The sequence below is a fragment of the Eimeria acervulina genome, genomic scaffold (genome assembly GCF_000499425.1).
Source record: "Eimeria acervulina Houghton genomic scaffold, Eah_scaff15, whole genome shotgun sequence".
Taxonomy (NCBI): domain Eukaryota; phylum Apicomplexa; class Conoidasida; order Eucoccidiorida; family Eimeriidae; genus Eimeria; species Eimeria acervulina.
Genome location: NW_013549151.1, coordinates 1 through 14,310, shown reverse-complemented (window position 1 = coordinate 14,310; position 14,310 = coordinate 1). Strand labels below are relative to the sequence as shown.

The 14,310-nt window shown below is 50.6% G+C and overlaps 1 protein-coding gene across 1 annotated transcript; it reads left to right on the top strand.

The window, feature by feature from the left end:
• Positions 1-3,775: 3,775 nt before the first annotated feature.
• EAH_00004070 (hypothetical protein, conserved) lies at positions 3,776-12,552 on the top strand (the record flags this gene model as incomplete). The annotated part of the gene is made up of 11 exons (XM_013393462.1): positions 3,776-5,269; positions 6,159-6,238; positions 7,199-7,297; positions 7,600-7,675; positions 8,011-8,082; positions 8,313-8,381; positions 8,604-8,742; positions 9,161-9,245; positions 9,915-10,052; positions 10,207-10,774; positions 11,098-12,552. 11 exons carry the CDS (start codon positions 3,776-3,778, stop codon positions 12,550-12,552), a joined length of 4,275 nt encoding a protein of 1,424 aa, XP_013248916.1.
• Positions 12,553-14,310: the final 1,758 nt, after the last annotated feature.

Below are 14,310 nucleotides of genomic sequence, written 5' to 3'. Positions count from 1 at the left end.
GGTTTAGGGTTTAGGGTTTGGGGTTTGGGGGCCTCTCTCCGACTCGTGGGGCTTCTTAGTAGCAAGCCCTTGAATCTTTTTCTATAGAAAGGTTTAAGTAAAACCCCAAAGGGTTTTACTAAGACAAAAAGGGAATTAAAGGGTTTAGGGTTTAGGGTTTAGGGTTTAGAAGACGCAGCAGTATGCAAGGGCAGGCGCCATTAGGGTTTAGGGTTTAGGGTTTCTCAATTCCCTCAAAGTGAACACAAAACCCTAACACCAGTCCGAAGAGTTTTATAACCCCTCGCAGACAGAAGGGTTTAGGGTTTAGGGTTTAGGGTTTAGGGTTATAATAGAGGAAGGGCTCTTCTATATCCTTTTAAAACACAAACAAAGGGGCGTGAAGAAGAAAAACAAACCTGAAAGGCCTTATAAAGCTGCCTTTTTCTGGTTTTCTTCGTTAATAATATATATGCTCCGTATACAGCAGCTTTAAATATAATATATATCGTAATGCATTTACTATGCATTAGTATTATTATTAATTTACTTCATTATTTTAATACGGCCCTTAATTATATATCTACTCATTGAAATATACATCTATTTGTAATATAAAGAATATACAAGTATATGTGCATATGTATATATTATATTATGAATACAATATACAAATATAGGATGCTTGTAAGCATATTATAGTTCTTACTTAACTCTATACATACATATATATGTATACCCGGCTCAACAGCCAATGTACACCCAATTAGCAGGGTTTAGGGTTTAGGGTTTAGGGTTTAGGGAGAAGCGGCGAGAGATGCTTAAGTAGGAAGAGCGTATTAAGAGTTAACTAAGCAGAACAATGAAATGCTGCTGCAGATTGATTGATATAAAAACTCTTTTTAAATATATTTTATTTTATTCTTCTCTTTAATTTTATATTTATTATTCATTTTATACCCTGGGGGCCCCCATTGCAGGTGCTGCAGAAGACAGCAGCAGCAGCAGCAGCAGCAGAACTGAAGTGAGCTCTTCTCAAGGAAATAATAAAGTAAATGGAAATAAAAATAATTAATTAAAAATATAAATTTAATTTAAATAATAATATATTATTCGATTTTATTTCTAGGGGGCCCCCTCTCTCCCTATGCAGCTACAGGGGGGCCCCCCTGCTATTTGTTTCTTTTGTTTGTGCTGCAGCTGCAGCTGTAGCTGCAGATACACCAAAATAAAGCATTTTATCTCCTTTATTTAAATAAAACATTTATTTATTTATTTTCTGCCGATCTACGCCTCACCTACTTCATTATTTCCCCCTTTCTTTCATTATTACTCTGCATCTCTCTACTCCTCCTACGATTATCATAGCTTTGCTTTCTCCTTTACTTTAACGTGGGGGGCCCTAATTAATAGGGGCCCCCATGGGGCCCTACTCATCCCCTTCGGGGTTCCTTCGAGGGGCCCTTTCCCGGGTCTCTTCGTTCCTGCAGCGTCTGGATGGGGGGGCCCCAAAGGGGGCCCCTAAGGGGCCCTATGGGGGGCCCCATGGGGGCCCCCCCCCACCCCCGCCAAGGAGGGGCCCCCCTATAGGGGGCCCCTTAGGGTTTTCTGCTGCAGCTGCTGCAGCTGCATCCCTTAAACAGCGGTTTGAAGCAGCAAATGAACAGCTGGGGGGTTGGGTCCTTAAGGAGGCCCCTCCAGCATTCAGATTGCGTGGTTTGAGATACGCAGGGTACGCTGGGGGGCCCCCCAAGTGGGGCCCCCATAGCAACCCTTTAGAACAGCAGAAGAAAGCAAATCTGCTGTCTATGGCGTTGGCTATAAGTGCTGCAGGGGTTCTCATCCTTACTCCGGTGTATCTACAGCTTCGCTACTGCAGCACCAATTCATACAAATATAAAGCAGAACAAATGCAGCATTAAAGCAGCAGCAGCAGCAGAAGCAGCAGCAGAACCAGCAGCAGATTGGGGTCCTGGTGAAGGACAAAAGAGAGGCCCCAACAGCAGCACAGCTGTGCAGCAGCAGCAAAAACCTTCTTCTAAGCTGACTGGGGCCCCTCTCTTTCTTTTTAATTTCTTTTGTATATTCTTTAAACACAAAATAAGAATTTAAGGGGCCTCATAAAAAGCAGCAGCGCACAGTACAATAAGGAGAGTTTAATTATCCGCATAAGGCCGAGGGGCCCCTCAGGGGGCCCCTGTAGGGCGCTGATTCTCCTTAAGGGGCCCCCCAGGGGGGCCCCCTATGGGGGGCCCCTAACTGGGGTCCCCTATGGTGGGCCCCCCCCCAAAGGGCCCCCGGTTAGGGGGCCCTTTGGGGGGGCCCCCTGGGGGGCCCCTACTAACGGCCTTAACAACAACAAATAAGGGGCCCTAGGAGAAGTGCTGCGTCTGCTGTTATTTTGTTTGCTGCTGCAGGCATAGAGGCAGTCTAAACCCTAAACCCTACACTATAAACCCTAAACCCTAAATTGCTGCTGTAGAAGAAACAGACGGTGTGGGGCCCCACGCATCCTCCAGGTGTATGCACACTGGAGTGTACGCATGCACAGATAAGGCAGCGACGCACTGTCTACAGCAGCAGTAGTACTGCTGCTGCTGTTCTAGCAGCAGCAGCGGCAGCGCTGCTGGTGCAGGCGCAGCAGCAATTGCTGCAGCAGCAGCGTAAACGCTTCTGCAGCGACCTTATTTACCTCTAATCAGACACTCACAATAGCGCCTAAACCCTAATATTATAAATATTAGGGTGTAGGGTTTAGAGACGCGTTGGGGTGCAGACTTCCTCGTAAACCCTAAACCCTAAACCCTAAACCCTAAACCTCTAAAGGAGGACTCTTTCCCTTAAGCTCTCAAAAACCCTTCAATGAAGTCGCCCTTCTTTAGGGTTTAGGGTTTAGGGTTTAGGGTTAAGGGTCTCGTGGTTAGGGCCACGATTAGGGTTTAAGGTATAGCGATTAGGGTTTAAGAATAGGATTTAGGGTTTAGGGTTTACGGTTTAGGGTTTAGGATTAGGGTTCGGGGTCAAGGGTTTAGGGATAACGACTAGGGTTTTTGTCTATGGTTTAGGTTTGGAGTTTTGTATCAGGCGTTTATTGCTTACGAATATTGCTTAGGGTTTAGGGTTTAGGGTTTAGGGTTTAGGGTTTAGTGTTTATGGTTTAGGGGCCCCCCAGGGGTGGATCGATGTTATAGCGGGGGGCCCCCCTGATCTTCTTTGTAATTACCCTAATTGTTTTCCTTTTAATTTGTTTAAAATAAAATAAAATAATTAATTATTAAAGTTTGTTGTTAGAGAAGAAAGGGCCTCCCTTTGCCTGCTGAGCAGCAGCGACTACGTCAGGTGCTGCTGCAGCTGCTGCAGCTGCTGCTCCTGCTCCAAGTGCAGCAGCAGCAGCAGTAGCAACAGCAGCAAAACCACCAGCATCAGCAGCACAACAATCAGCAGCAGAACCGCAGGAAGACAGCGTAAATTCTTCTCCTTCCTTACTATAGGGGGCCCCCCTGCAAAGCTGCAGCTTAGGGGCCCCCAGGTCTCAGAGGGCCCCCAGGGGGGCCCCCCAAGCCCCAGCATATCGATATAAGAAGCAGCGTAGAGCAGCAGCAGCAACCCCCCTAACCGGCAGCATCACAAAGGGCATTAACTGCTGCAAGACTTGCAACAGCGATACAAGCAGCATCTGCTGCAGCAGCAGCAGCAACAGCAGCAGGAGCATCAGCAGCAGCAGCAGCAGCAACAACAGCAAGACTGGTTGTGTTGCGTGGGGCCTGCCCACTGTGGGGCCCCTGCGCCTCATATGATGGAGCCCCCCGAGACAGCAGCGGCAGCAACAGCAGCAGCAGCAGCAGCAGCAGCAGCAACAGCAACGGACTCAGGGGCTCCTGACCTTCCGCCTGCCGCTGCTGATCAGGGGTCCCCCTGTTCTTTTGGGGGGGCCCCCCGAGGGCCCCCAGCTTCAACCCTGCTGCGGGTGTGGGGGCCAGACAAAGGAGACAAAGGAGGAGACAGGGGGGCCCCCCGCATAGCAGCAGATGCAGCAGAACCGGGGGCCCCCCCCACCCTCATCGCTGCACTCCTTGATGAATTCTATGGGGCCCTTGCTGCAGAAGAAGAGCTGCTGCTGCAGCAGGAGCAGCAGCAACTGCAGCAGGCTAGGACCCCAGAGGAGCACCAACAAGAAGACAACCCCCAACAAACGCAGCAACAGCAGCAGCAGCACGAGCAGCAGGAGAAGCAGCAGCAGCAGCAGCAGCAACTGCAGCAACGGCGGCAGCAACGGTACTCTTCGGGTCGCCCTCATTGGCGCTCTGTCTATACACTGCAGTGCAGGCAGCATTTGCTGCAGCAGCTGCAGCAGCTGCGGGAAATCAACAAGCAGCAACAGCAGCAGCAGCAGCAGCAGAAGCAGAAGTTTGCGGGGGGCCCCTTAGATGGAGTTGCAGTTTTGCTGCTGCAACCCCACAACCTGCAGGGGGCCCCTTCTCGGCGTCTGGCTGCTGCTGCACGGAAGGCCCTCAATGAAGCACATGGGGCCCCCCAAGACCCTGCTGCTGCTGCTCTTCTGCAGCAGCAACGGCGAGCAGCAGCAGCAGCAGCAACAGCATTGAGGCAGCAAAGAAGAGGCAATGGCAGGCGAAAGTACGGGAGAAGGGGGGCCCCCGCCCCTGTAAAGAGGGGCCCCTTGTCAGGTCTTGTTTCTCCTAAGAGAGAGTCTCCACATGCTGCTGTTGCTGCTGCTGCACCTGCAGCAGCAGGTGCTGTTGCTGCTGCTGCTGAAGGGCCTCCTCTAACCCGCCGCGCCAGCCGCGCGGTGCGTAGCGGGAGTCAGCAGCCGGCAGCAGCAGCAGCAACAGCAGCAGCAGCAGCAACAGCAGCAGCAGCAAGAGGGTGCGAAGAGACCGGAGAGTCTGCATTAGGAGTTGCTGAGACTCCACCAGGTGCAGCAGAATCAGCAGCAGCAGCAGCAGCAACAGCAGCAGCAGCAGCAGCTCTTCGTGAGGTGTTGGGGTGCCCGCCAGGGGTCTCCTTGTCTCCTTTGCCTCGACGTCTCTTCCGCTGCTGCGTCTGCTACGAGTTCTTTCCTACTAGCGATTTGCTGCTGCAGCATGTGGGGCCCCTACCTCTACTATCAGCTAAGAGGGCCCTCCTGAGGGGCCCCCTGCAGCCTGAAGTTAAAGAGGGTACTGGGGGGCCCCCGGGGGCCCCCCGGCGTTCGCGGGGGCCCCATGATCTGTGGGGTGCTGCAGCAGTTGAAGCAAAAAGAAAGGGCTGCGCCTCTATAGAGTGGAAGGAAGTAAGGGTCTTTCAGGCGTCTCCTTTTGCTGCTTGAGGGCTGGGAGGTTGCTGCTTATTTTGTTTAACTGTCTCTCCGCTTTGGTGTATCCTTCGCTGTCTCTCTTTTATTGTCTCTGCTTTACTAAGTCTGTCGTAATGCAGCTGTTGTTTTTCTTTTCTAAGGCTGTTAGCTGCTTATGCTACTGTCTCCTTGCATCTGCTGTCTCTGTCTCTGTCTCCTTACCTATTTCTGTCTGTCTTTGTCTTCTAACCTGTCTCCTTATCTATCAATCTATCTATCTATACATATATATATATATGCATATATATATATATATATATATCTGTCTCTGTCTCCTTATCTTTCTGTCTCTGTGTTTTTATCTGTCTCTTCAATCGTCTCCTTAGCTGTCTCTTTATCTGCGTCTGTCTCCATCTCCGTCGGCTGTCTCCTTCTGTCTTCGTAACTGTCCCTGTCTCTGTCTCCTTAAGTATCTCCCCAACTGTCTCTTACCTCTATCTGTCTTTATCTCCCCATCTGTCTCCTCAGCTGTCTCCCTAGCTGTCTCCTTAGCTGTGTCTTATCTCTATCTGTCTCTATGCCCTTAAGTCTCTCCTTATCTGTCTCCTTAACTGTCTCCTTAACTAGCTTATTAACTGTCTCCTTGGCTGTCTCCTTCTCTGTCTCTTCAACTGTCTCCTTAATTGTCTTATTAACTGTCTCCTTAATTGTCTCCTTAACTGTCTTCCCCTCTGTCTCTTTAACTGTCTCTTTAACTGTCTCCTTAGCTGTCTCCCCAGCCGTCTCCTCAGCTGTCTCCTCAGCTGTCTCCTCAGCTGTCTCCTCAGCTGTCTCCTTAGCTGTCTCCTCAGCTGTCTCCTTAGCTGTCTCCTTTTTGTCTCCTCAGGGCTACCCCGGCTATCCGCCTTCGGGTCGTCGTTTTTTGTCTCCATCTTCGCTCTTCTTTCTTCACTCTCTTCCTCTTTGGTTTGTCTCCGCTTATCCTTTACTTTCTTTTATTTTCTTTTATTATCTTTTATTATCTCTTATTATCTTTGCTTAGCTTTTCTTGTCTCTACCCCTCGCACTCCCTTAGCCCTATCGGGCCCTAATCATATCCTCATGGGGGCCCCCAGGGGGGCCCCCCTGGGGGCCCCACCCCGTTGAAGCCTTAGGGTCTCCGTCTGGCTGGGGCTTAAGGTCCTAACGGGGGCCCCTAGGGGCCCCAACGGGTTTCTGCTGTCTCCTCAGCTGCATGGAGAGCAGAGTAGAGACAGTTACTGTCTCCTGGGGCCCCCCTTTAAAGAGACAGTTGGGGGCCCCTCTGTGTCTTAGGCCCCCCTCTTACAGGCAATGGGGGCCCCCTTTGTCTTATGGGGCCCCCTTTATAGAGACAGTAGGGGGCCCCCTTTGTCTCCTAAGGCCCTTTTAATTAGAGACAGTTGGGGGCCCCTGTTTGTGCTGCTGCTGTCTGCAGCCGCGCGAGAGAAATGCTGCGGCGGTTTGGCGTTTACTACAGCAAGGGACTCCTCAAAGACAGGCAAACCCTAAACCCTAAACCCTAAACCCTAAACCCTAATCCCTTAGAATCAGCACAAAGGGTTGCAAGTGGAGACGAGGTTGAGGCAGCATCAACTGTCTCTGTTTTTGCTTGTTTGTCTCCGTTTGCTTTTATCTTTTTATGTTTGTTTGTCTGTGTCTCTGCTTCTTCTTCTGTTTGTTTGTCTCTGTTTGTCTTTGTTTATTTATGTTTGTTTTAATTATTATTTATTTATTTATTTATTAGATGTCTCCTTTTGCTTGTCTTTATGTACGGATTCATTTTGTTTGTTTTGGTTTGTCTTTGTTTATTTATTTGTCTTTTATACTTCTTTTTGTTTATCTTTTTTTGTTTATTCACGTTTATCTCTCTTTGTTTTTCTTTGTTTATTTACGCTGCTGCTGCAGGTTGGGGGCCCTCCCTGAGGCCCTCCTCTCTGCGCATGCAGAGGCGAGGGGCCCCCTTGCGGTGTATGTGGAGGACAGATTCATAGACGGCAAACCCCGGTACCCTAAACCCTAAACCCTAAAGTCTAAACCCTGCTATACAACCCCGTGGGGGCCCCCTGCGACGGGCCCCCAAGAGGGCCCCCTGGCGTAGCATTGGGGCCCTCAGCAGAACCCCTGGGGGCCCCCGAGACCTTTGGGGGGCCCCCCGCTCTCTGTGAGGGCGACTTGGGTACCGTTATGTTCAGCCGACACCATATCAACTGCTGCTGCTGCTTTTGCTGCTGCTGTTGCTGCTGTTGCTGCTGCTGCTGCTGCTGCTGTTGCTGCTGCTGCTGCTGCTGTTTGTATTTTCTGCACAGGTTAGGAGACGAAGATCAAACCCCTCGGCTTTCTATGGAGCCGTATGCTGAGGAGTTGAGGGCCAACTTGCAGCAGGTCGGTACCCTGGGGCAGGGGGCCCCCGGGGGCCCCATGGGGGCCCCCTAGGGGCCTCTTAGGGGCCCCTTGGGGGCCCTTGCTAAGACCTTATCTAGAGCGATATCCAGGAGGCTTGGTTAGCTGTATTATTTAGCATTGTCTCTGCTGCCCCTGCGGTTGCTGCTGCTGCTGCTGCTGCTGCTTCGTTTTCTACCTCTCGAGAGCAGCCTCACCAGCAGCAGCAGAGCGGTAGCAGCAGCAACAGAGGCAGCAGCAGCAGCAGCAACAACAACAGATGCAGCAGGAGCAGCAGGAGCTTGTGTTTGTGTTTGTTGGTGTTTATTTTGCTTCAGGAGTTAGAGAAGATATTTCCTGAGTTTGTCGTTACTTATTTGCCTGACTGGAGCAAAGTCCGAGTCGTAAAGGTCCGAGGGTTTAGGGTTTAGGGTTTAGGGTTTAGGATTTAGGGTTTAGCGTTGCATGGGGGTCGTGTATATAGCATTATTGGCTGCGCCCATTTGGGGGGCCCCCGGGGCCCCTGGGGGCCCCTCGTAGGTGCTGCTGGAGTTGATAGATATTTTGTGTTTTTGTTTCTGCTGCTGATGCAAGGGGAGCAGCAGCAACTTTGTTTGCTGCTGTGGGTTTGCTGCTACAGGGAGAGCAGGAGACAGCTCTGCATGCAGACCACACACTGCAACACCTCCTCTCCGGCGCGGAAGGCACCGTAAGGGTTTAGGGTTTAGGGTTTAGGGTTTAGGAGTGGGAGACCCAGGAAGAGCAGAGAGATACACTCGCCGAAGAGGGTGTCTCTCCTAGAGCCAAGCTAAAGCTCTCACGCCTGCTTTTGTTGCTGTTGTTGTTGCTGCTGCTGCTGTTGCTGCTGCTGCTGCTGCTGCTGTTGCTGCTGCTGCTGCTGCTGTTGTTGCTGCTGCTGTTGCTGCTGCAGCAGCAAATGACGGTAATAACAACGTGGGTTTGTTTGAGTGTCTCGGGGCCCCTAGACGGCATTTGTTTTTTCTTACCGAAGGCAGAGGGGGGCCCCCTTGCTGGGGAGGGCCTCTGGGGGGCCCTCAGAGCACAGCCAGGTAAGAAGATGCTAGTATATTATTGTTTAATGTCTCTGCTTCTTGTCTCCTGTTGTTTGATTTTTCTTTGCGATGTACGGTGCTGCTGCTTGCTGCTGTTTGTTCTGTGCTGCTGCTGTTGTTTGCTGCTAGTTCTCTTTCGCTGCTCTTTTTTGTTGCTGTTTATCTGTTGTTTGCTGCTGCTGTTTTGTGCTGATTTATTTATTTAGTTTTAATCTGTCTCCCTTTCTATTTGCTGCTTAACGGGAGGAGGAGGACCCTCCTGATCTCTGTCTTCTCTGGGGGTAGTCGGAAGAGGGTTTAGGGTTTAAGGTTTAGGGTTTTGTTCTCTGTCTCCTCTTGGGGTAATCGAAAGAGGTTTTAAGATTTAGGGTTTAGGGTTTAGGGTTTAGGGTTTAGGGTTTGTTGGGGTGTACAGGCACCACAGCGATATTTCTAGAGACAGCGCCTCACGGGTGTTTTAAGGCGAAGGGCAAGGGGCTTCGACTGAGTTGTGATTTAAGGTGAAGACAAAAAGAATATATATAATAATATATATATAAATAAATATATATAAATAAATAAATATAAATAAATAAATAAATATAAATAAATATATATATATTAAATATAAATAAATTATTTAGTTGCTCATAAGTAGATAGATGTATACGAAGATAATAATAATTAAAGACAAACAAATAAATAAACAAAATAAATATAAACAAACAAATAAAAAACAAACAAATCAATTAAAAGAAATAAATAATAAAATAAAACAGAGGACCCTCAGAGGCCAGGGACAATAGACAAAAAGACAACAACAAGACGAAGGAGAATAAACAAATAGATAAATAAATAAATAAAATAAATAAATAAAATAAAATAAATAAAACCCTTTAAAGGAACGAAGTGTAGTTGCGCAGCAGCAGCAAACAAACAGCAAAAAAACACAAAAGGAGACACAGAACAAACAAACAAAAATAAAGTAGAGAAACAGAGAATAAATGAAAGAGACAGCAGCAGCAGCAGCAGCAGCAGAGGGGCCCCCAACCCAAACACGTAGCAGCAAAAAAGAAAGCGAGAGCAGCAAAGGGGGCCCCTGTGCTGCAGCAGGCGATTCTCTTTCAAGACTGAGCTAGGGTTTAGGGTTTAGGGTTTAGAGTTTTGCTTTGTGCGTGGTGTTGCTGCAGGTGGGCTCTCTCTGCCCGGGGGGCCTCTTTAGGGCCCCCTATTGCTGCTGCTGCTGCTGCTGCTGCTGCTGCTCTCGGATCGATGAAGAATCATCAGTGCCATCTCTGTCATCTACCCGCACAAGGGCAGACACCCCGGTAAACCCTAAACCCTAAACCCTAATCCCTTTAACGAATCCCAATGAAGCCATGAAGGGGCGACTCCCGCAGCCTTCTGCTGCAGCGCTTCCTGCTACTGCTACTGCTACTGCTACTGCTACTACTACTGCTGCTGCTGCTGCTGCTGCTGCAGGTGGGCATCACCGGATTCAAATTGGCTGTTCTCTCCCAACGGCGCTGCAGCTCCGATTGCTGCAGCTGAGGTGTATGTACAGCGCAGCAGCAAAAGCAGCAACAAGGTCGAGGTCTCTCTTCGTTCCTTTGGCTTGCCCGTTCAGCTGCTGCAGCAACAGTCTGGGGGCCCCCCTCTCCAGCTGGGGGCCCCCATGCCTATGCCTATGGGGGCCCCCCACTGGGGGCCCCCTACCCGCTTCAATATAAACCGTGCTTTACAACACAAACCCTATAAAGGCTTCAACTTGTCACTACTCAGGTACTTGTGGCAGCAACGGGGGGCCCCCCTGGGGGCCCCCCAGGCCCCTACAGCCCCTAATGGGGCCCCCCAGGGCCCCTCGTCCCCTGGGGAAGACCCCGAGGCCCCCTTGGGGGCCCCTCAGGGGGCCTCCGAGACAAAGAATGAGGGGGAGGCCCCTAAAGGTAGCGTTGTTATGATGAAGAGGTGTACAGACACCGCAGAAGCACTAGAAGCAAATTGGAGACGGAGATTAAAACATTTGTCGCTTTGTTTTGCTGAGGAAGGGGTGGGCTTGCTGCACTGATTAGCCTCTATTTGTTTATCTTATGTCTTTATTTATTTATTTATTTATTTGTTTATTTGTTTGTCTCCTTTGACCGATTATTCTTTTGTCTCTTTGTATGTATTTGATTGTCTCCTTTTATGCCTCTGTGCTGCTTTATTAATGCCTCTTTCTCTGTCTCTCTCTGCTGCTGTTTATCTGTCTCCCTTTGCTGTCTGCTCGTTTCTGCTGTCCTCTTTGTGCTATTGCTGCTGCTGATGTTGCTGCTGCTGCTTCTGCTGCTGCTTCTGCACCCGCTGCACATGCTGCTGCTGTCTTTGTTGCAGGCCCCTCCTTCGGCAGCTGCAGCAGCAGGATCTGCTGCTGCCCTAGCAGCAGCAGCAGCAGCGGCAGCAGCAGCAGCAGATGGGCCTTACCGCACAGCCTTAGAAGCAGCAGTACGAGAGGAAGCTGCAGCATTAGAGAACCTGAGACGCACCCCTTTTGCTGCTGTCTATGGGGATATTTGCGTGCAGCGGCATTTGCTGCTGCTGCAGCAGCAAATGCAGCAGCACATGAAGATAGCCCAAGAGAGATTCCGGGCCATTACTGCAGCAGCAGCAGCAACAACAACAACAGCCGGAGGGCCTCAAACTAGGGGCACGAGGGGGGGCCCCCGGGGACCCCCCTCTGTAGCCGAAGCAGCTGCTGCTGAGACTGAAGTGTCTCCTTTTCTCACCGACTCAAACAGCAGCTCGATTGCCGATACACCCCAACAGCAACAGCAACAGCAGCAGCAGCAACAGCAGCAAAGCCAGCAGCAGCATGTGGCGCAGCAGGAGGAGACAGGAGAAGGGGACGGTTGCGATTCGAAGGGGCCCTCCTCTTTGTCTCCTGCTGCTGCAAGGCGATCAAGTGTACGGGGGCCCCCGGGGCCTTCGGGGGGGCCCCCAGGGGGGCCCCCTGGGGGTCCCCCCCTGTCCCCTAGTGGGTCATCACGGAGGGTACTGCGGAGGGGCCCCCGGGTGGGTTCGTTGGGGGCCCTTTGCGAGGTGGACAGCCTACTGAGGCCAACGCCTCTGGGGTTAAGCTCTGCAGGGGCCTCGTCTTTGTCTCTTTCTGTTGCTAGCAGCAAACTAAACATGAATGCCTATGAGCATAATGCGGTTATTGTCGGCGCCTTCTGTCTCTCTTTTGGCGGTGTATTTGCTGCTGCAGCACAGCAGGGGGGCCCCCGTACACCCCCACAACTCTCGCCTAAAGGAGGGGCCCTCAACTATGCGTTGTCCTCTTCTAATGTATGCAATCAGGGGCCCCCAATGGGGCTACATGGAGAGGGGCCCCCCTTCTTCGGGCCCCTTAGCGATGCAACTGCTGCAGATTTAAAATTAGGGAGAGCTGTGCTTCGTCTGCTGCAGCAAAGGGAAGAAGGAAGGGGCACCAAGCGCCCCCAAGACACCCCACAAATAAGAGACACCAGCAGCAGCAGCAGCAGCAGCAGCAGCAAGGAGTTTGCAAGCTGTTGCATGCACACATTCGATGGGGCTGCAGCAAATAGCCTCCCTGAACTTAATGCGGGGGCCCTATGCAAAGTCTGTCCCTTCTCAGTGCCTCTTGTTAGCCGTAGGAGGGGCTGGGGGGCCCCCCAGCAGCAGCCAAGGGGGGGCCCCCGCAAACGCGGGGGCCCCCCTGCGCACCCCTATCGGGGGGCCCCCTCAGAGGGACGCCGTGAAGGGGGAGGGGGCCCCCATATCACCCGTGGAGGCAGACGTTCTGTTCCTTCTCCTCTATTTGACCTGTAAAATTAAGGGTTTCGGGTTTAGGGTTTAGGGTTTGAAGCTTCGGGGGCCCCTAATAGAGGCCCCCTTTTTTTAAATTGTTTATATCCTCTTAATTAACTCTAAAGACAGCGCATTAAAACAGATTTACTCCAAACAAACAAGAAGAGGAGCTCTTCCTATACCCGAAAGTGCTTGAAGGGGCCCTAGGGGCCCCCATAGATGTTCCCCTCTAAGGGGCCCCCACAGATGTTTAGGGGGCCCCCTAGGGGCCCCCTAAACATGTCTTAGAGTATAGCAGCAATGGAGGGCCGTAAGGGGCCCCCTAAACACGTCTTAGGGCATAGCTGCAATAGGGGGCCCCTAGGGGCCCCCTATTGCTGCGACAAAGGGCAGGCTAGGGCCTCCTAGTTGAGCGTTGGGGGCCCCTCTAGGGGTCCCCAGCCCAACAGAAGAGGTGCTTCATACTCTACGAGAAAAGGAAGAAGCAACTTAACAAAGAAGGGGGCCCCCAGGGGCCCCCAGGGGGCCCCTTCGATAGCTGATTGGGGGCCCCCAATGAAGGGCTATCCCTGAGGGGCCCCTTAGGGCCTCGTTAATACCTCTGGCCCGTCCGGCCCTATGAGCACAGTATGTTCAAACTGCGCTGACCTGAGCAGCAGCAGAAGCAGCAGCAGCAGAAATAGCAAGAGCAGCAGCAGCAGCAGCAGCATGTGTAGGAACAGCAGCAACAGGTGGAGCAGCAGTATCACGCGCAGCAGCCAGCACCAATACATGCAGCAGCAGCAGTAGGTGCAGCACCATCAGCACGTGTAGCAGCAGCATCAGTAACAACTGCAGCAGCAGCAGCAGCAGCAGCAACAGCAGCAGTAGCAGCAACTAACGGAAGCTTGTTTGCTGCAACAACACTCCAATTGTCTGCTAGAATTTGAAGCTCAGAGGGCTGAAGACAGACAACGGGCTCTACAGTAAAACAGAGACCCCTGTACATACACCCCAACGGGAAGGGCGACCACCGGTGGTGTATCTGCACATAAACCACAAACCCTAAACCCTAAACCCTAAACCCTAAACTTTAAACCCTAAACCTTAAACCCTAAACCTTAGACTTCAAACCCTAAACTTTAGACCCTAAACCTTGAACCCTAAACCTTAGACTTCAAACCCTAAGCCTTAAACCCTAAACCCTAAGCTTTAAACCTTAAACCCTAAACCCTAAACTTTAAACCCTAAATGCTTAGTGAAAGGCAAGAACAGACACAACAGAAAAGAGAAGAAAAAACAAAGAAGAACAAAAATAAAGACAAACACAAACGAAGACACAAAGGAGACAGTATTTAATTAAAGAGCAGAAGACAGCCAATCGAGAGACAAACAAACAAAGTAAAAGGAGACAGAGACAACAAACGAAACAAAAATAGAGACAGAGACAGAGAGGAGACAGAAAGGAGATAAAAGCAGACAGCAAAGAGACAAATGAGAGACAGCAAAGAGACAAATGAGAGACAAATGAGGGACAGCAAAGAGACAGCAAAGGGACAGCAAAGGGACAGCAAAGGGACAGCAAAGAGGTAGAAAAGAGACAGCAAGGAGACAAGAGAGAGACAGATTATTTCAAGAGATGAAAGAAGAGACAGACAAAGACAAACAACAAAAGAAAGGAGGCAAACAAATCAAACAAAAAAGAAGAGAGAGGAGACAGCAAATTAATTACAAGAGAGACAAACAAAACAAACAAAAGAGTCTAAAGGAGACAAACAAAACAAACAAAAGAGTCTAAAG